This window comes from Rhinichthys klamathensis, unplaced genomic scaffold (assembly GCF_029890125.1).
Source record: "Rhinichthys klamathensis goyatoka isolate OS25496 unplaced genomic scaffold, OSU_Roscu_1.1 h1tg000117l_1, whole genome shotgun sequence".
NCBI classification, from domain to species: domain Eukaryota; kingdom Metazoa; phylum Chordata; class Actinopteri; order Cypriniformes; family Leuciscidae; genus Rhinichthys; species Rhinichthys klamathensis.
Window position 1 is genome coordinate 202,906 of NW_026606654.1, and position 22,429 is coordinate 225,334.

At 38.8% G+C, this 22,429-nt stretch overlaps 2 protein-coding genes across 2 annotated transcripts in view; both read left to right on the forward strand.

Moving 5' to 3' along the window:
• Window positions 1-294: 294 nt before the first annotated feature.
• plk4 (polo-like kinase 4 (Drosophila)) lies at window positions 295-13,316 on the forward strand. Its single transcript, XM_056255055.1, has 16 exons — window positions 295-516; window positions 2,111-2,206; window positions 2,310-2,405; window positions 3,525-3,639; window positions 3,763-4,744; window positions 4,833-4,918; window positions 5,374-5,729; window positions 5,949-6,053; window positions 7,374-7,476; window positions 7,563-7,712; window positions 7,804-7,937; window positions 8,106-8,200; window positions 11,550-11,670; window positions 11,783-11,926; window positions 12,631-12,737; window positions 12,928-13,316. Exons 1-16 carry the CDS (start codon window positions 487-489, stop codon window positions 13,025-13,027), a joined length of 2,820 nt encoding a protein of 939 aa, XP_056111030.1. The 5' UTR covers window positions 295-486; the 3' UTR covers window positions 13,028-13,316.
• A 1,969-nt stretch (window positions 13,317-15,285) lies between these two features.
• itpk1b (inositol-tetrakisphosphate 1-kinase b) overlaps window positions 15,286-22,429 on the forward strand; it is a 55,481-nt gene continuing 48,337 nt past the window's right edge. Inside the window, exons 1-2 of the mRNA XM_056255057.1 lie at window positions 15,286-15,568; window positions 18,331-18,501. Coding sequence (XP_056111032.1) covers window positions 18,407-18,501 — 95 coding nt within the window. The 5' untranslated portion in view covers window positions 15,286-15,568; window positions 18,331-18,406. The remainder of the gene's footprint in view (window positions 15,569-18,330; window positions 18,502-22,429) is intronic.

Consider the following 22,429-nt stretch of genomic DNA (forward strand, 5'->3'; position numbering starts at 1 on the left):
GTTTGAGAATCCCTGACTAAACACTATGTTTAAGTGACCTACCAAAAAAAACCAATGGTATATGTATGTTATTAATCATAGAAAAGCACGTGTTGCAATCACAAACAAGACCAAACTACCATTAAATGGAATTATTTTATGAAATCCTTAAATATGTCCAGGGACTAAAAACTTCATATCGTCAACGTAGTAATCTAGGACTTTTATTTTGACAGTCTCTATGGTAGTGGTAGTTCTGTGTTGTGCTTGTAACCTGATCACCTATTGGTCAATTTGCACAGCGACGTCGATACGTCATTACGCGCTCTAACGGGCGGACTTTTCAAAATGGAGGAAAGGCAAACATTTTGGAGGGGAATACAAATATATCGATTAAATGCATTTTTATACGTCATGCTCAAGTCAAAACACCTCACATTCATGGGAAAATAAGGATATTTTGGATACAATCACAAAATATCGGATTGAAGAGAGTATGAAGTAAAAATGAGTGTCTCAATCGGAGAAAAAATTGAGGTAAGTAACTTAGCGCGGTCGCGAGAGCCATTCATCCCAACAGACTAGCAGCTACTGTAGTTTGTTCGGAGGTTGTGTGTACATTTTGAGCTCCCAAAACCAGCTAAATGTATCCCTTTGTTTGTTTTTACTTTGTTTTCTCCCTCGCGTTTGTTCTTTCTAATTTGGGCAAAACGCATTGTTAAATAAACAGTGGTAAACATTTGCGGTAAAACATTCTGATTTATCTGGAAACGGTTATACTACCGTCTGGATCGCGCCTTCTGTTCATCCATCTGCGGTTCATTTTTAGTGCAACAAAGGTGTTTTGGGAATTATGAGCATGGAGACTGTTGCTAGGCGACGTGCGGTAGCGTCAGTGTCAGGTAGAGTCGCGGGAGGAGAGCGCGAGAGTGATGAACAGATGTCACTGTCAGATGCAGGTAACTAGTGACGCGTCAACAAAGATCTCACACACACACAGTGCGCGCAACGGGCTGCTTTTGTGTGTTTTTTTAGCTTGATCCGTGGTCGAAACACTTTATGAAACATGTTGGAAGTGATTCATTCATTCCTGTTTAATTTGACTACTAAAGGAAAAGATCCACATGAGGACAGAATTTTGGCATCATCTGTGGATCTTAGAATCGAGGTAGGAGATTTTTATGGAAGCTTCTGAATTGGGAGATATAAACTTACAATTCTGAGAAAAAGGCTTACTAGATGTTAACTTGCAATAAAATCTGAATTGTGAGATGTAAACTCGCAATTATGAGAGAAAAAGTCTGAATTGTGAGAGACATTTTTTTTATTTAGCTATTCCATGGTGAAAAAAAAGGCAAACAGATGTAAACAAAATTCAGAAAAAGTCATAATTGTGAGATGTACACCTATTGTTTTTTTATTTTGGTATTCTGTGGTGGGGAAACAGAATTGTGAGATGTAAACTCATAATTCTGAGGAAAAAAGTCAGAATTATGAGATGTAAACTTGTAAATTTTTCTCACATTTGTGAATATAAAGCTTGAATTGTGAGAGAAAAAAAATCCTATTTTATTTTGGCATTTCATGGTGGAAAAAACCCCCTGAATTGTAAATTCAAAATTCTTAGAAAAAGAGAGATGTAAACTTAAAATTCTGAGAAAATCTTCTAAAAATGGCTAGATATAAGCAAAATTCGGAGAAAAGGTAATTGTGTGATGTAAACAACTCAGAATTGTGAGAAAATAATTCTGAATTGTGAGATACATATTATTATTTTTATTTTGATATTCTGTAGTGGAAAAAAAAACTTGCAATTACAAGTTTATACCTGGCAATTGTGAGAGGAAAAAAAGTCCAAACTGTGAGATATTTTTGCATTTCTGATATAAAAAAAGTCAAAATTGTCTGATAAAAAGCAGCTTATTGCAGCCTCTTATTAATATTTTTTTTTATTCTGTGGTGGAAACAAGCTTTCATAGGGATGTCATTCGGAGGTTTAGGGAGTGGGACACAGAAAGTCTCAAAGGGACGAGATCGATCTCATGGGACACACAGGCTCTTGAAATGATCTCATTCTGTATTTGTGTTATTCTCCCATCTAATTCAAACAATTCCTTGTTTCATGCTTCAGGACTTCAAGGTTCTCACCTTGTTGGGTAAAGGCTCTTTTGCATGTGTCTACAGAGCAAAATCTGTAAACACAGGTTTGGAAGTGGCAATCAAAATGGTAAGAACATGCTTTTCTGTTTAATTGCTCATAGTGGCAGCCAGGGGAGTGGTTGTGCAGCATCTGTTCAAAACCGCTCACTGTCTCCCATGTGTACTTGCAGATTGACAAGAAAGCCATGCACAAAGCTGGCATGGTGCAGAGAGTCATTAATGAGGTGGAGATCCAGTGTCGGTTAAAGCATCCGTCAGTTCTTGAGGTGAGTCCCAAACCCTCATCACAGACCTTACTGCTGAAGGTCAACTGATGCTCATGTTAGATTACAATGAATATTTTACTTTTAAATGGAGAAAAAGATTAGCATACTTTATACTGGTCATTAAAATCTTAAAATGCCACAGAAGAATAATGGAAATATTTATAGTGGAAATAAAAGTTTTGTTTTGCTTAGGGTGTTTCATTGGCCACAGCAGTGATTCCCTATTGTCCACAATATTATTTTAAGTGTTTGAATGATATTTTAATTTCAGGATTGCTGAAGGTTTAAGAGCTGAATGTTCTTCATGGTTCCCACTTGTTTTAACCATAAATTTATTTTAATATTCCAGTCATTTGCGTTTTACTGAAAAAAGATAAAGATTTTTTTACAAATATTTTTAATTACTATTTTTAGCCAATAAAATATTTTAGAGCTTGGCATGACTAGAACGATTTATATTCATAATAAAAATGACCATGTAGCTATACGATTTTATTAATTTACATAATTTTTCCAGGTCTAGAAATCACACTTTCAAAATTAAGCTACCTCATGTAGGTTTTTCAAGACATTTGGGAACAAAAAAAGGGGTTGAATAAAAAGAAATTATTAGAAATAAGAAATGCCCTGATTTGTAGTTGTTTTAGTCTTATTAATGCATTGAGAACAATTAAAGAGAGAATTGTTTTTGTCGGGGTCTTATTGAAGAGATTTGCACATTGATAATAACATTTTCTCTCCTATTTAATACAAATAATTGTGAAGGTCATGGACAAGTCATAGAAATTCTTTGGACAAAAAGTGTGGAAGCCCTGACTCCATTAATAGACATGAAGACAAACTGAATACACGTGTCCTGAATACAGATGATAATAGTAGATTATAGAGTAATGAGTGTATAATATAGATATTTGCATTTATGTTTGTTTCTAGCAGCAATGTGATGTATAGATATATACTGAGGAAAGAACTATACTCAGCAAGTGCATGAATGATGGAGCTTTTGTGTAAAATTACATTATTGTGCATTTGCAATGTTACTTGAAGGAAACTGTTATCCTAAATGGCTTGTATTCAAAAAGTAAGTACTGACTAGTCCTTTTATTTCCCTCTCGCAAGCTGTACAATTACTTTGAGGACAGTAATTATGTGTACCTGGTTCTGGAAATGTGCCACAATGGGGAGATGAGCCGCTACCTGAAGGAGAGGAAACAACCTTTTACAGAGGAGGAGGGTTAGTTCTTCACATTTATGCACTACAGGGTTTACTGTTAAAAATCATTTCTGCATGTAATTCCGTTTTGAAATCAAGACTGTTTTCAGTCTTTATGTTGGTTTTTGTTTGTGTTATCAACAGCGAGGCACTTCATGCATCAGATCGTAAAGGGAATGCTGTACCTCCACACTCATGGGATCATGCACAGGGATCTGACCTTATCTAATCTCCTGCTCACCACCAGCATGAACATTAAAATCGGAGACTTTGGTTTAGCAACGCAACTCAAAATTCCCAGTGAGAAGCACTTCACCATGTGTGGCACACCGAACTACATTTCTCCTGAGGTGGCTACACGCAGCGCTCACGGCTTGGAGTCCGACGTTTGGTCGCTGGGCTGCATGTTCTACGCCTTTCTCACGGGCAGACCTCCCTTTGACACGGACACTGTGAAACACACCCTCAATAAGGTGGTTCTGGGAGAATATCAGATGCCCTCTCACATATCAGCAGAAGCGCAGGACTTGATTCAGCAGCTGTTGCAGAAGAACCCCGCACTCAGGCCCAGTCTCTCCGCGGTGCTGGACCATCCTTTTATGACTCAAACCGGGCCCACCGCTAGCAAAGACTCTGGGAGCAGTGACGGAGGGTCCATAGACAGTGGTATAGCCACTATTTCCACAGCCTCCAACGCCACTAATAGCAGCAGCAGCAGTAGCCGGCTACAGAGGAGAACAAGGAAGATGATTGGACAGCCCTTACCCAATCGGATGGCACCGATCCCCAGCCACTCCCATCACTCCACCAGCTCCAGTTTTAAGAGTGGGCAAGATTGGCAGCCAAATTTTCAAGATGATTTATCCAGGATGGGTATTGAGAGAGTTCCCCTGGGTGCTGACAGCAGAAGGCCTCATTCTCGCTACTTGAGACGGGCTCATTCATCAGATCGATCCGGTGCTGGGTTTAGCCACACACAGGAGGCAGAGCTAGAGAGATGCCACTCAGAAGAGATGCTTCCAGGGTCCGGACGGTCATTTCCACCAACCTCCAGTTACAGAAACGTTCACCATGGCTACTCTGAGCATGGGCGCCTTCCCTCTCCACCCGTAAAACAGCCTGCAAAGTAAGAGACGTGCAAAGCATGTTTGCATTTCAGCATTATTACACTATCTATTTTATAATTACTGCTTTTTGTTCCCCTCTTTACTCAGTCCAGGATCGTCTTTTTCTACATCCACCCATTCAATGAGACCACAGATGCCTGATTCTCAAACACAGGCCTGGTTCAGCAATGATGGTATCATTCCCAGCTGAATTCTTTGTTTATATTTTTAGAAGAAATATTTCAGCAAAAAGTTATAATTCTGTCATCGTTTACCCCGCACAACATGACATATGAAAAAAAAGGATCTTGAAATATTCTGTAGAATGTCCAAGCTTCTCATTTAGCACAATGAGAATGTATGGTGATTCACACTGGCAAAATGTTTAGAAAGGATAAAAACCCAATTAAAGTAAATCTTCCAAGTTTTCTAAAGCCATGATATAATAGATTTGAATAAGAAACGGTAGAGTAGTGACTTAAATTTTGAGCTGCATTCACTCAAAGCTATCATTTAGCTTGAGAAGACTTGAATACAATGCATAAGATATGTGGATTGCTGTACAGCGTGAATTATCACTTTAATATCACTTATTTTTAAAGCTTTGCATATTGAACTATTTTAAACCTTAAAACATTTTCACTTTTAGGACTGTTCAAGAGACCAGCAGACCTAAGCAGTCACAGCAGCAGTGGGAGTTTTCACTCTGGACGAGGGCCCATCGGGACACAAACCTCCTGCAGCGACAAACCCAGCGGCCTTCATTCTCAGCAGCAACCCAACGTTTTCTCCCACAACAATCCAGGGCCCTGCAGGGAAGATGGGTTTGGATCAGGACACGTGTCAGAACCTCAGGGCTACTCAGATCTGCAGTTTCTGGGTCCACCCCTTTCCAAAGGCAAAGCAAACACAGAGAAGAAAGAGAAGTTGTGTCCTACGAAGAGCTTCCCTCCGCTCTGTGCTGCCAGACTCAAGCCCATCAGACAAAAAACCAAAAATGCTGTGGTGAGTGAAGCCATTTATCTCCTATAATGGGTACAACTCAAGTCAAATTTATCAGTATAGTGCTTTTCACAATACACATAGTTTCAAAGCAGCTTTTGTTTGTGTATATGTACATGTGTGTGTGTCCAGTTTACTTTGAGTTGGAGCCCTGGACATAACTTATAAGTTAGAATTGGTCATTTAAACAACATATTGTGACAACAATGTGTATTTCTTTAGGTTAGTATCCTGGAGTCTGGAGAGGTGTGTATGGAGCTGCTGAAAGGACAAGGATCTCAGGAGAGAGTCAAAGAAGTACTTAGGATATCCTGTGACGGATCCATGGTGAGGGACTAGAAAATCAATAATTCATGTAATATAGTGTAATTAATTAATGTGTGGAAGTTACAGGATGTATCAAACAGTTTCAAAAAGGAGATTAACATTAGAGATGGACTGATCTTGTTTAAAACATTTAAAATGAATTGCAGCAATTCCAATTTTGTCAGAACCTCTAGCAAATTATGTTATTTTGTTTAGTTGTCTGATCAGAATAGTCTGAGAATCATGATCTCTGTTCCAAAAAAAACTATTTATCCAGATTCGTGCTGCTCTAATGCACATGTTTTTTTTTTTTAGCAAATTATTATTTAGTGTCAATAGTGTGATTTAGTTTACCCTCTATTGGTTGGGAAACAATGAGTTAGTGCAACCATATCTTCCTGCACGGCCTCTTAGATCTAGCAACGACAATTTGCTTGTCGTCCCCAGGTTTAAACTATCTACTGTGGGTGGTAGGGCTTTTAGTGTTGTAAGCTATGGAATAAGCTGCCCCCCAATTTTCGTGCCATCGACAACCTACAAATCTTCAAATCAAAACTTAAAACATATCTTTACCATGCTCAATAAATAATCTTTAATTCTATTCTCTCTCGCCTCTACTCTCTCACCTCTATTTTTATTTTACATCTTTTGTCAAAATTTATATTTTGCAAAAAAGGTTTATGTTTGTCAACTTTGACTCATGTTCATTGTTTTTAGTGTTTGCTTGTATCCATCTGTTTCTCTGCTTGTTCGCTTGATATAGCCTAAAAAGCTGACTGCCTGTTTCTTTTGTCTGTCTACTATTTGTATTTTTTTGTGAAGCGACCTTGGGTTCTTGAAAGGCGCTATAAAAAATAAATATTATTATTATATTATATTATTAATGGCCCCTTTTTACAGACGGATGACGCGTTTCCACAGTTATCAACATTGCAAGTAAACATCTAGTAAAGTTTTTCATATGTACATTTTTAAAAAATGTAATACACATTTATAACACTATATATTGTGTTATATTACCTTGTTAGTAAATGACAAAAACGAATGCTGCTGCGAGGGTGTTTCTAATACAAAGGCTGAGGGAGTGACTGCAAATTTTACCAACGTAATTAAACGCTCTATATTTTTCCCCTCTTTTGGAAACTATCAATTTTTTTCCTTTTGCTATTGGAACAAATAGAATACAAAAATTATTCTTGCTGTTATCTCCCGTTCACCACTAAGTTTACCCAACTATAACACCTTCTGCTTCTGAGAACCCCAGAAGTGTGAAAAGGGTCCATTATCAATATCTGTCAATCTCTAATTCCCATGCTCTTGTATTTTTTACTGTGTTTTTAGGTTACAGTGTACCAGCCCAATGAAGGTAAAGGTTTCCCTGTGCTGGACCACCCGCCCTCACCACCTGAAGACATTCTCATCTGCAGCTATGAGGATTTACCAGGTATAGTGACTTATTCAAGACTTGAGACAGCTTTTGAAAGCAAGATGTGTTTGTAATATTCATAGTTATTTGACTCTTCCCTGCAGAAAAATACTGGAAGAAATATCAGTATGCCACAAAGTTTGTGCTGTTGGTGAAATCGAAGACCCCCAAAGTCACATTGTACACAAAGTTTGCCAAGTGCATGTTGATGGAGAACACTCCTAATGCAGACCTGGAGGTGTGCTTCTACGATGGTGAGCGGCACAGATCATCTCAGACGAATTAACTGTGTGTAGTGCAGTGTATCCGATTTTAGGCTTAAGCATTCTTTTTTTCGGCTATTAGGTGCAAAAACCCATAAGACAAGTGAACAGGTGCGTTTGGTGGAGAAGAGCGGGAAATCGTATACAATGAAGGGTGATGTTGGGCTGAGCGGACTCAGTCCTGAGTGCAGAGTCTACATGGAGCTCTCTGAGGAGGTAATGCATTACTTCATCTGCTGTTGCATGTTTAAGTGGGAAATTCTGCATTTTGATTGGTGCACGTTTAAAGCTTTCATATTTATTTTAGGACTCTCAGATGTCTGGTTGTGCTGCTTAATACAGTTAATACGCTGACCAAGATTTTTTTTTTAATTTTTTTTTTAGGGGCATCGAATGTGTCTGTCTTTGGAAGTGGCGATTACTGCTGAGGAGCAGCGCAGCGCTAAAAACACTCAATTCTTCCCCATCACTATCGGCAGGTGAGGCTTGTGTTTGTTACGATCTACTCCCAGTCTAGGGTTGGGAGAGGGTAACAAACTTAAATTAAAAAAAGAACGTAAACTGAAGCGTGGAGGGTTCCCTTCAGTCCTCTGCCCCAGAAATGTGAGCCAACACTTGATGCAAAAGTAAAAAGTTTTATTGTATTTAAACAAAAAAATGGAAGCTTTCAATCTTCAGGAGAAGGTCAGACCAAAACAACAAACAAAAGAGGAATCTTACTATTGGAATGAAAACTAAATGCCCTACACAGGTAAAATAAAATAAATAAACAACATCTGCTTCCCTCCACTCCCTGACTAACCAAAAACAAGGATTAATATATAAAAAGAAAAAGGTGGTGACTCAATCTCCCTACTGCTTTCCAAACCAAATAAACAAAAAGTTGATATACAATACCTTTTAGTTACCAAACAAAGTAAAAAAAAAAAAGAGATTGCTTTATCACACAAAGCACACCAAAAACAAGCTCAACTGTACCACACGGGGACAACACACCAGTTTCCCACTTAGTTGCAGCAACACACAAGTCTGGTGCAGGGGAGAAGTGAACCTCCTCAAGCAGTGTTCACTCTGCTCTCTGAGGCCTTGTCCACACGGACACGGGTATTTTTATAACCGGAGTTTTTCCTACAGCGTTTAAAAAAAAAAATCCCGTCCACATGCTCGGTCTCTGTCTACATGAAAACGCAAAAACACGCTATCAAGCGCGGTCAAGAGCATGCCACGCCAGCAGGCGGCGATATAAACCTTAACCGTAAAGCCACGTTGGCCAATCAGAAGCACAAATCTGACGTCAAACACAGCGGATAACGGCGCACACTCTGACGTCGCAAGGCAAAAACCCCGGTTTCACTGTCTACACGACAATACTGTAACCGGCGTTTCTGAAAATCCTCACCCTGGTAGGGGTTTTCAAAAATGTTCGGTTTCAGTGCGTTTTCGTGTGGACGAACGGCCGAACCGCGTAAAAAAAGTCACGGTTATAAAAATACCCGTGTCCGTGTGGACAGGGCCTTATAGTGTAGCTCTGCAACTCTCTCCTTACGAGCCTCAGGTGTGGTTAATTAGCTGCAAGGCAATCAGAGTGAGGGAGAGTCTGACAGAGCATAACAAACACAACAATTTAACAAAGTAAAATACACATCAAAAACACTTTTTGTATATAACGTCCCCAGGATGTAACATGTTTAGACCGGCAACCTTCACCAGCTAACTAAAGCTAGACCCATACTATTGGTTGAGATTATGGGCGTTTTCACAACTGGCTCGTTTGGAGCATTTGTTTGGGAACCTAACGTGTTTTCTCCCTTAGTTCGGTTCGTTTAGGCATATATGAACACGGCAGTCACGCTCGGATCCGCACCAAAACCATCGCTACAAGAGCGCCTGAACCAGTGGCGTAACGAGCCAACACCGGGCCCTTATGCAGGATTATCAAGGCGGGCCCCCCTACAGCACGTGATGACGCAATGTCCACGAGTAGGCTACCATGAATAGGACAATAGCCGCTTTCCGACCGGAGGGACTTTTGCAGTTCCTAGAACCTAACGTTCCTATAACCTTTTTTTTCGCGTGTTCCGACCGGACTAAGTTGGGGATTTTTTAGTTCCTCAGACCGTAGTTCCTATAACTCTTTCAGTACCTAGTCTAGAGCGAGGACTTTTTTAGTTCCCTTTCCCTAGGTCTATACGTTGATTGGTTCAACTTATAAGTCACGCCCAGTGTCAACACATTTTATTCACTGTCTGTTGCAATTCGCCTATGTAATGTATGCTATGCTAACTCATAACATAACGCATTCAACCAGCTAATTGCTATGCTTGCTAAACTTACCCGTCGTTTTGTTTGTCTCCTGCGCTCTGCTCTTCTATCTTCTTCCATTATATTACTTAAGATCATATTACGCTGGAGCCTTCGTCTTCTTTGTTTCTCTGTACAGAACTCAAGCATAGTCTTTAAACGCCGCTGTTCGTACTCGTTATTAAGGTCCCGGCAAGGCAGAACAGGAACATTCCGATAGCCTCCTCCATGCTGGTTTCTTGTTGTTGTATGTGGCGCCGCCGCCGCCGTGCTTGCGTCACTCCCTTACCCCTCCTACCAGTTCCTATGGCCACTTGGCCAGTGCGAACGCAAACAGCAAAACCAAGTTTGGGGAGAGTAGTTCTTAGAACTGTTTAGAAGTGGACAGTTCCTATAACTAAGTTCCTGTAACTACTTGGTCGGAAAGCGGCTAATATGATCATAGAGACACAGCATAGTAAGAGATGAGATGACTGACAAAATCAGGAGTAGCCTGTCGATATTGTCTGTCTCAAGTTCATCGTTTTTACTGTTTTGCACGCAATACGCATGTTCACTTACCAACCCGGGGATTCCCCAGTCCCAATTCGAAACAAATTACACCAAAATCCATCATTGCTCTTTTCATACTTGTATCTAATGATCAGTACACTATGTTGTTGTCATTATTTATTCAAATAAATTCGCGATAAAGTAAAATGCGATCAGACTAAACGTAGTAAAATGCGTTAGGGGGCCCGGCTGTCAATCAATATCTTCCAGTCACGCGCGGGCCCCTGATTGGTCCGGGCCCGTAAGCAACCGCATACCCTGCTTACCGATAGTTACGCCTGTGGCCTGAACAATTAAAAATTAACTCTGGGGTGGTTCGGTTAAGTTCGGAAAGCAATCCGACCCAACAGACCAAGCATTATCATAATTCATAACAGGAAATGTGTTCTATAAAAAGCAGCAGTGTCTGATTCTGTGAGTGAGCTCATTAGTTATCACAGTTGAAAAGTGCCTCTTCATCTTAAAATGTGGTGTAATTGCTTTTCTCCGTGCATTGCAGGAATGCTGTCCCAACAAATTCAGATTCCTTGATTCCCTCTTTAACTGCATTTATATATATTGACACATTTTTAAGTGCCCCTATTATGCTATTTTGAAGGTTCCTTATTGATTGATTCATTCAAACGTCTCGTCCGAAGATGCAGTCTCTCTAAATCCCTCTTTTCCGCGAGCCTACTCTGCTCTGATTGGCCAGATGGCCACAAAAACCACACAATAAGCTCGCAGAGTGAACTTTTCTATCCATCTTCATGGATGACACAGAGGAAACTCTGACCAATAAGAGGACAGCTTTACTCACATGTGACTTGGATTGATCGGTACGCTTTGAAATGCTGCCTGGTGAAAGAGAACTGAACCAAGAAGAAAATGCAGTGAAGTCCCTGTTTTGGAACAAAGCAAACAATATACAGGTCTGAAAACACCCTAAATGTCATACATGAGATGTCTCACACTGGTTGTCTTATGCTCCACCAGGAGACCCACCAATCCAGCTTTCCCTCAGCCTCAGTGTTCCTCTGGCTCCGGCACAGCAGCTCCTGCAGAGGTGGCGCAGGTGTGTGTGAGTCCGCCCCAGCCACCACACATCACACCGTCAGTAAGTCATGCATGCATATCATCTCCAAGCACATCTATTTATTTCAGAGTACGTCCCCCTCTGAAATCAAATGTTCCATTAACAGTAACTCATTGGTCTTCTTCATGCCTAGATGATTTCCTACACGGGATCAGACTTCACCACAGCAAGTGTGGCTAAAGGCAGCTCCCCTCAGTCAGGCAAAGATGATCGCACCATTAACACAGGGAAGGTGCTCAAGTCCATTTTTGTGCCGAACATTGGCTGGGCCTCTCAGGTAAAGTGTTTGACTGGATAATTTAGCGATATAAAGATTAATTTAAACTTTGACTTTTTATTATTATTATTGTTAAATGAATATAAACATATGCATACACAGTTCTTTGCTTTGAAAAAGTATCAATTTTCATATTGTCTGCAACCTTTTGAGTGGTAGTGTATTTATTTATTTGTTCCATGTGTCATTATTAATAATAATTTATTAATTTACTTTTGTTTATTAATCCGTTCATTATAGTGTAATTTATTATCAGTGATATACTGCTATAGGTTTTGTTAATATTTTGAATTCGATTTATTTTTTTATATTTTCTGTTTTCATTTTAATATTAAAGTTTTTGCCATTTAATTTGTTTTGTCTATATTATGTCTGTAGTTTTGATTTAAGTTTTAGTTTATTACATTTTAGTTATTTTAGTACTTAGAAACAGTTTAAGTTTTTTATATTTTATTTGATTTCAGTTAATATTTATTTTATTTAAGGAATGAAAATGTTTTTTTTTATGGTTTGAGTTTAACGATAATAACCCTGTATTATACATATTATATATCTACCACTATGCATATAAATAATACTATATAAACTACATATTTAGAAATGATATATCTACAAACATAAAATCTAAATTATATTATATATTTATAAGTTTGCTTATGTATTTATAGTATTAGCATTGAACTTTTTTTTGTTTGTTTTTTTAGCTTACAAGTGGCGAGGTATGGGTTCAGTTTAATGACGGATCCCAGCTGATGGTCCAAGTTGGCGTCTCTTGCATCACTTTTACTTCCCCTGATGGACGAATCACCAGGTAAAGCTTGTCATGGCAAAACTCAAAAAATGATTTAAGAACAATGACCGTATTTGCAATGTATATAACTTTCATAATTACATAATAAGGCCAGGGACATTTCTTAAAACCATGAAATGAGGTCTGTTTTTGTTTGCATGTTGGTAGTGCTCCTGTTCTGAATTGTCACGCTGTCTGTGTCCTCTCTCAGGTATAAAGAGAATGAGAAGTTACCAGAGCTGGTGAAAGAGAAACTCCACTGTCTGTCCACCATCCTGGGTCTCCTCGCCAGCCCTGCCGCCAGACGCTGAGGAGCTCCACTGAACCGGTGTTCATATGACCTGTGCATTGCTGTCAGAAGCACTTCTGTTTTTTATTCTCAAATTCCCATGAATATGCTTTGTGTTTGTAAATATATATTTTTAAACCTTTGTACATATAGTCCCAAAGATTATGGAAGTTATATATTTTTTATGTTGTACATAATGGGTTCTGTGTTTGTCTTGTGGTGCCTTTATTTTTGTCTACCTGTTCAACTCAGTGCTTCAATGAAATGTTAGCTGTACAAACATACAAGCATTAAACATCTGCTCCCTGGTGTATTATTGCTCTTTTCTATCTTCTGTTTATTTAAAGCACATGTGAGCAGGATTTACTAAACTATTCAACGGGTTACTGATAATGACAAAATGCAAATTAACCCTCTGGGGTTCTTCGTAAATGGGTTACACTTAGCTTCCTCTCGGTCAAAAACGGACGAAGCCTTAAAACTTAACTTTATTTTTTCCCAGGATAACCAATCAAATATATTTTTGTTCTATAATATTTTCTAATTATTTTTTAGAGTTTTTTTTATGATACTTTGTATTAATTATAATTTTTATGAGCTATTTTTTCCATTAGAATTAATATATATTTTTTTATTTTATATTTATTTCATTTTTTTTCAATAAATGCAACATTTCACATCAAAATAGAGTGCCAGCCTAAAAAAAAAAAGGTTAAAGTAGAAGAGCGCCATCTAGTGGCTTTAAAAATAGTTACATGTGTGCAATGTCCTGTACCAGCCTGCAGGCTGCCTATAGCTTCCTATATAAATACATAGAAAGGCTTTTTGATTCCTTTTGTTGTTTTAGACATGATTTCTCTATCTTATTCATTTTATTTTTTTAATTTAGATATACATTTAGATATTCTAAAAGACTACTTTATTTTTTAACAACATTTTTTAGATAAGTATCAGGTTTTGCATTATGATTACGATCAAACTATAGCATTTGGTTAGAAAGGGAACACAATGCAAACATTTTTGTTACTCAGTATTTGATCATTCAAATAATTGAACAAAATAAGGGATGGTTAGTGATAATTCAAAACACTTTATACAGACATTTTGCAATAAATTGGTATTTTTTATTTATTTATTTTTGCATATTCTCAAAATTAGCTGTTACAGTCTTACCAGTTAATCTCTCTCTCTCTGTGTGTGTGCATTTGAGCGAGATTTTTTTTTTCATTTATTGATTTTATTTAACATATTCTACAAATTTGCTGTTGCAGTCTGTTTATCTGTGTATGTGTGTGTGTGTGTGTGGGGGGGGGGGTCTTATTTGCACTCTTGATGTTTCACAGTGGCCGATCTGTAGCTTGTACCACCAAAAGTTTCTCTGAGTTTTCCTATTTTTTGTGTATTTCCCATTCATTTCCTATGTCGGTCATTTTTGACCGGAGGAAGCTAAGTGTGACTTTATTTTACGACCCTTTAACATATCAGAATCATCTCCTTGATTTTTTGTGTGTCTTCATATAGGTAAAGCAAGGTAATAACAAAAGTCACCAAGTTTCACCCCCATCCGATGAAGCAAAACAAAACAAAACCAAAAACAATTCAAACCGTAAAAGTTTTCGGTCATTTTCGGACGAAGAAGCCCAGATGGTTAAAGTATAAATGGATGAATCCCACAAAAACTGTCCATTCAGTCATATTTCACTTCATAATCTATAGAAATAAATGTTTTCATACAGAATCAGTTGCTCGTTGCAATGCAAAAAATCAAATGCTAAAAAAATATTACATTTTTAAATTACAGGTATAAAAGTATAGGTCATAATAGTACATTTATTATTTTTTGTATATATATATTTTTTTAATGTTTACATATACAAATATACATGTCTTATATACACCATCTACCTTAAAGTTTGGGGTCAGTAAGATTTTCAATGTTTTTTTTAGTCAGCCTATCCAGGCAGGAGCAACATCATAAATCTTCATCTATTTTAGGAGCTTAAAATCAAACATTACCAAGAAAATATAAATATTTTGTAATACAAGAGATACAAAAACACCTGTTGTTTATAAAGCCTGATTCACTGCAGTCATCTTTTACGCAAGACACTTTGAAAACAAGTATTTTCTATCACGCGCGCGCGCAAAAAAAAAACCTTTACGGCGAGTGGTTTGAATTTATTACCTTGTTTTCTGCTTATGAAGTTTCAACATAAGAGATTGTGTTGCACTGGCGCCCCCTCGCGGCAACATTCACACAGTGGATTCAGGCGCTGAGCAGCAGCAGTACAAACCTCCTGTCATGCTTTAGGAGGAACACACACACACACACACACGCTAGCTGGACTGAACTGAGCCCAGCCCCACCTCAGGAGGAGGCAGTGCTCGCTCTCTAGGTGTCTGGACTGAGAGCAGAACGCATTTGATTCATCTGATCATCTTCGAGAGCCTTTAATTCTCAGTCTCAGCGACAGACAGACAACAACACGAGTCATGGAGACCAGACTGTCCTCCAGCTAGCTAACTGCTATCTACCCGGAGTCCGAAAACATGCGCTAGACAGGTATTTACTTTGCTGCATCTGCTCTTTCAGTGTGTCCACCGGGGAGAAAACAAGAGTTGAAGCTTTCTCACATCCATCAGTAAGACTTGAGATGATCTGAATGTGAAAGTACGTACTGTGCTAGCTTGTTTGCGCTGCTGCTGAATGGGATGTTTATGGCGGATTCCAGGAGTCCTACGGGATCCTATACTTGACATTTAGATGTTTTCAAAAATGCACAGAATATGTATAATGGGTAACGTTAGAATCAACTGTATTTATATTCTGATTCAGTGAAAGTAAGTCTTAAACCAGAAGGGACACGTTGGCTGTGTTTCAAATTCTAGTGAGCCCCCTTCCTGGACAGCATATGTGGGGATCTCGGTGCTTTCTAGCGATCGGAAACTTTCGGCTCTTCTGTGATGCATCACATGTTCGAATCTTTCGCCCAGACTCGCATGTTACGGATCGATTATTCGAATAAACGTTTAAACTCTCATGATGTGATGCATTCTTTTATTTATTTTAAATTGATGCTCCGAACTCACTCGTAAAGCTTTGGATGTTCGCATAGAATTTTCGAACTGGCAAATTGTACAATTTTCGCACATGATTAATTGCATGTTAATAGAAATAAAAATTCATTCTGTGAATCAATATAAAGTTAAACTCGCAAAAGATGCACCAAACTCGCCTATGAAACTTTGAATGTTTTTTTTTTTTTTTTAGAAAGTTCAAAGTCGCATGTTCATCAAATGTTCTTATCAAATGAACTGGTTGTGCATCGTATTTTTAAATCTAATGTTTAAACTCTCAAGGCTCTGAACTCAACAATGAGGTTTTGAAATGTTCAAAGAATGTTGCGATTTTAGTATGACTATTTTAACCTTACTGTTATCTATAAGCTAGTGTGCTCATCTAGAAGATATAAGCATTCAAAACTTACAGTCTCTCTCTTCTGCCAATATGGATCAATGATTTTGATGACATCACTCTGCACTTCAGCTTCTCATTAGATTTTCTGTCCATTCAAATGCTCTCTAGAGTCTGAAGCTCCGCCCCCAACACCATAAATGAGACGCTCAAGCTGCAGTTGAAATCGGTCACTTGTTGACACATTTACTATTTTCTGCATGGTGAATGGCACAAAGTGCACTATATAGGGGATAGGGAGTGATTCAGACAGGGTAATATGAATTCTGTTGGGGCAAACCAGTCCAGAGACGTAATAGCACAGAGCGGATCATATGTGCGAGTCGTAGGGATCATAGATATCCATAATAAAGGCTAGATGTCTCGTCCGCGCTGCTGGCCAATGGAGGTCGACGTCCGCACCTGGCGGCCATCTTGTCACAGGCAGCTCGCTTACTCGTTACATTGTGTTTTAATGGTGCATGTACTTTTTAAATAACCGTAACTTGCTAAATTTTCTACCGATTTTCAAACGTTTTGGTTTGTTATAAACGTCAGAGATGTAGTTATGACACTGCATACTTATGAATACTAAGTGTATAAATAAATAATCATCCAGAATTATAGCCACGTTAATAACGTTTGTAAGAAACCAAACCGTTTGTAAATCCGTCACGATTTCAACGAGATAAGAGTATTTGTGTTCGTGCTGATCACTCATCTTACATCAGGCACCACAGAGGCCGCCAGAAAGCTTGCCTGTGACAAGATGGCCGCCGGTGATGACAACAGAGACTCCGCCGTAAGATATCTAGCCTTTATTATGGATATCTATGGTAGGGATGGGCAAATGAAGCCTCATGAAGCACTTAGGATTTCCCCTGAATGTTTCGGGAAAAGATCCGAAGCATCAAGAGTGTTCGAAAACAGCGCCATCTTGTGGCAGGTCAAATTTATAGCAGCCATGTTTATGAGCAGCTGAGTGCGTTGTTTTAGCACACATAAAAGCCTTACAACGCTAAATGTTCAGTTTTCTGATAATATAATTCACATATTAAAGTGTGGCAGTAAATTAAATGTAACAATTATATTAATACTAATTATAAAATGCAGAATGCTTATATTTTAAAGCGATATGGAGGAGATTAGGAGGAATCTGTGGCTTTACTGAGCTCAACGGCTCTGGCCAAGCTGTGATATAAGTTAAACGGTATTGGCTATTTTTAAAAAGGGGAGGAGCTGCTCGATGTTACCCGCCCTGTCTTCCTGTTTCAGTGGAAATTACGTCAACACATTGAATAATGCTGCACAATGCTTTGAATGTTCGAAGCAAACCTTTTGAATTCACATATAATGCAGCAGATGTTCAAATCCAATCTTAACACTGAAGTATGACGCATCTAATGTTCGAGCTTTCGCACTCATAATTGATGCATCAGATTTTCAAATAGTTCAGGCGTTCGAATTGAATGATCAAAAAACCACATTCTTGTACTTGCCTGTAATGCATACATTTTTTGTAAATTAAAACCTTTGATTTCCCATGATGTTTTAAATGATGCATTTAATGAATGGTGCATGATCCCATGATGTTTTGAATTGAATGCTCTAATAGAACATTGAAACTCACTAACATTCCAACTGAAGTGCTTGTGATACCCAAACGTTCAGTTTAGCTATAGGCAGTTCATTGGGTTTGCGTCACAGCCGTGGAGATCTACAGTCCAACTTGAGCATTGATGTTGGACAGAATCTGTTTTTGTAAATCTTCAGCCTCTTTATTGTCCAGTGTCAGTTATCGGACTTGACACTTTTCACAGTTTCATCATTTCAGGCTCTGATAATAATCTCTGGTGGCTTTGGTTTCACAGGGCTGTATAAGAAGACTCCTGTTTCCTGTTTTCACTGGAGTGGCACTACGGTCACATCTGGCCATCAGCAGCTGAAATGCAGACTTTCCTGAGAGGCAGACGAGTGGGCTATTGGCTCAGCGAGAAGAAGATGAAGAAACTCAATTTCCTGGCCTTTGCAGAGATGTGCAGGTGAGAGGTGAATATAGATCCATCAGCCCGGATCTGTTTGCCTGTTGCTGTTGGGCTTTCACTGTTCATCCAAAACAGCTGTTTTCTGTGTCTGCTTTTGCTCGGCTGATCTTGACAGATCGAGTTGTTTCAATAAAAAGGTGTGTGGTATTTTTGTTCTTGAATGCTTTCTTCATAGAAAGGACTTTGAACTGTGGTCGAGAAAGATCCAGGAAGGTTGCTTGAGGTTGTGTAATACAGTGCAGCAGAGAGCCATGTTAACATAAGATACATATTAAGACACTATATCTTGTGGAAGTGTCTGATAAGGTGAAATGTTTGTTTAGGTTGACAGACTGTGCATCTGATTTAAAGAAGTGCTCAGATGACACGTACCACACTAATATAGCAAAAAGAATCAATTTGAAATCAGTTCCCCTGCCTGCCTTTGTTTGGGTAAATGGATCGCCCCGTCCCAAACTCACTCATTGGTTGAGCAAATCTTGACATGTCAGGCTGGGGTGCGTTTCCCAAAACCATAGTTGTTAACCTGTTAGTTGGTTGGCAATGGGAAATTGCATTGCAACCAACAAAGTTAGCAACTATGGTTTTGGGAAACGCACCCCTGGTCGGCTTACTCAAGCAGTCAAAACGTGTATTTTTGAGTAAAGGTGTGTTGCTCATTTTAAGCAATCACAATGCAGTCATAGATACAATTAAATGTCACATATTTACGCTAAACTAGAGACTTGATTTACGAAATATTCTTATGAATAAATATCCTTCATTTCTACTGTATGTTTTGTTTTATAATTTAAGGAAAAGTTAGCAAAATTTTACTTTAATTTTATTTATACCTTTTTATTTTGTATTCCTGAAAAAACGAAATAAAAACGATATTAGTCACATCTAACATAGAAGTTAGTAAATATATAATGTGTGTATATACACACATAAATATATATATTTACAAACTTTTATGTTAGATGTGATTCATTAATTTGACAGCACTACTAAATAATTGTTCTTAAGAATACAAATTTATGTTAAAAAAATATCTTTTGGATTCTGGATAAATTGAGAATCATGATTTTTTTTTTTTTCAACCATGATTCTGAACACAAACTGATCAAAATAACATGTAATTTTCTAGAGGTTCTGACAATGATAATTGCTGCAGTCTATTAAAAAATGTTTCATTAACTAAAATGGATTATTTTTTTTTAAATTCTTGAATGAATGATTCAATGACACATACGTTTTCTAACAGTCACTTGCCGCCACCTACTGGTGTAACTATGTAATCAACACAACCGTTATTTGAAGAGCCAAGTTACTTTCAAAAGCTGATTTGGTCTATTTTGATCACTACCGTAGACGTCAGTGTTTATATCCAAACTATAAACTTCTGGGATAAACAGGCAATAAACATTGTCATTTAGGAATGAGATCGTGTGGGTGTTTGAATCGAGACCACAATCTTTTAACGGTTAATCATGCAGCTCTAATTTGTATAAAGAGTCATCTATTTTGTTCCTTTCACAATGCACAATGTCAAAAGGGCAATTTGCCTGTTCAAAACCGAGCGTGCTGTCAAATATTTGCAGTATTTTCCTCAAGCCTGTGTTTTGTTCTGTTCTGCCTGTTTTTTGGATAAAGCATCTCTGCTATCCAGACTATGAAACCCTTGAATGATTTTACATGGTGCGTGTAGGTGACCAATCTTGGCCTGGCTGTGTTTTAACAGTGCCAGCACTTCTGTTCCCTATGACTTTGCAGTCGGGCAGATTGGCTTACTCATCATTGAAAGGCCCCTGGATTATTACCCAGCATTCAGAGAGAGAGAGAGAGTGAATGAGTGAGAGTTGGCATCGCAAAGCACTTGGACGTTGCACTTGGGCGCTGTGTTTGTATGGGTTGTGTAACCTGAGCAAACTGAATTGCTGGACCGGCAAAGGGTTAATGTTACACACAGCGGTTTGTGTGTCGTAAATGTGTGGTGTAGTGAAAGAGTGTGTGTGTGGGGTTAGTCTTTTTTTTTCTTTTTTTTCTTTTTTTTGTCTTACGCTTTGCTCGTTGTGCCCCTCTGTCTCTGTCTCCAGCTGAATGGACAATTGTGTAATGTGTGAAGCCAGCGTTGCATCGGATTTCCCCACTGGCTGTGTCTGTGTGTGAGGAATTGTGTGGCTGAGTTGGAGAAAGTGAAGGAACGAGGGAAAACAACAATGTGATCAGTGTAAGCGGTCAACTCTGTCAGCCAGTGAACAAAGGGATACGCTTTTGTGTGTTACACATTAGCACTTTTTTAAGGGACGGGTCACTCTAAAATAAGTTCTGTCATCATTCACTCACCCTCATGTCTTTCCAAACTTGTTGTACATTTGTCCATTGTTCTATGGAAGAAAGTCAAAGACTTTTCTATTCTAAGTCTTTTAAAGCCATATAGTAGCGTTGTGTGAGAAACAGACAAAAATATATTGTTATTAATTGTAAATCTATGTTTTCTATTAAAACAGGAAGTTGAGCTAGCTAGCTAATTTGGAGACAGGTGGAATTGGGGGAGGGACATTATCATAATCTCCTTGTAAAGATCATTTGATTGGATGGAAATCTGTTTACTGCAACATGAGTCATCAATATGTTTGATTCGTTATGTGCAGAAATAGAGTATTGCGTGAGTTAGAGTTGTCAAAAGGACAGACATCGGTACCAAGTCGGTACTGAAATTGAAAAAATGTGACGAAACCAGCATTTTCCTCTAGCATTTTGAGTTCTGTTGAATGGATTCTTAAACACCTCTGATTGGCCATTGTGTTCACGCGCTCAACTTATATGTCTGTGATTGGCTACAATGATCATCGCTTCAAAAACATGTTGTCTTTGACGCACTTCATTGAGCGCTTACACAGATACACACGGGAGCGTTTGAAAGCAGCGTCTATCAGCGGATATATTAGGTATTATGCCTGCTTTTAAGCGCTCCCGTGTGTATCTGTGTTTAAACCCTCAGTGAAGAGCGTCAAAGATGTCATTCACTACGTTTACATGCAGCCAATTTTCGGGTTATGGTCGGGTTAAGGTTACTATTCGGGTTTCTGAAACATTCCCGTTTACATGCGTGAGCAGAGAGAGTTTCTCCTGTATACATGGAATTGCAATATCCCGATGTAAACGGCGAAGCGCGGTTAGCGTCTGGACGTACGGACAACCTTGACGCAATATGCGTCATTTCCGATTCTTCTTCCTGTATCCAAAGACAACAACAACAGCAGCACCCGGATAATGAATAGTTCGGGGCAGATAGCGATCGCCTTTGTTTGCGCTTTGATGCTGGTAACGTTACTGACCTCGCTCCAAAAGTATGCTGTGCTGCGTCTCGCCATGTTTACTTCCGGTATTCTGCAAGCGGATTTTTGTATGCGCCGAGAAGTTCCTCTACTCAAAAGACCAAGATTCCTTGCGAATAGAACATGCGCAGAACACAAATCACTATGGGGATATCCCGATGCGCGTTTACATGACCAAAAATTCGGGTTAGAAAAGGGGTACCCCAGGTATAATATCCCGGTTTTTAAAATCCGGAATATGAGCATATCCGGGTTTTTGCCGGTGTTTACATGGCCGTTCACGACCGGGTTATTGCTAATATCCCGGTTTTGAACGGGTTATTGGCTGCATGTAAACGCAGTAACTGTTGATCATTGTAGCCAATCACAGACATATATGTTGAGCGCGTGAACACAATGGCCAATCAGAGACATATATGTTGAGCGTGTGAACACATTGGCCAATCAGAGACATATATGTTGAGCGCGTGAACACGATGGCCAATCAGAGACATATATGTTGAGCGCGTGAACACAATGGCCAATCAGAGATATATATGTTGAGCGCGTGAACACAATGGCCAATCAGAGACATATATGTTGAGCGCGTGAACACAATGGCC

Excerpts from the sequence above, each read along its gene's own strand:
- plk4 (XM_056255055.1), top strand. The coding sequence starts at position 487 with ATGAGTGTCTCAATCGGAGAAAAAATTGAG. Across the intron at positions 2,207-2,309 it reads TGGAAGTGGCAATCAAAATG|ATTGACAAGAAAGCCATGCA; the intron begins GTAAGAACATGC and ends GTGTACTTGCAG. Across the intron at positions 11,927-12,630 it reads ACATTGGCTGGGCCTCTCAG|CTTACAAGTGGCGAGGTATG; the intron begins GTAAAGTGTTTG and ends TTGTTTTTTTAG.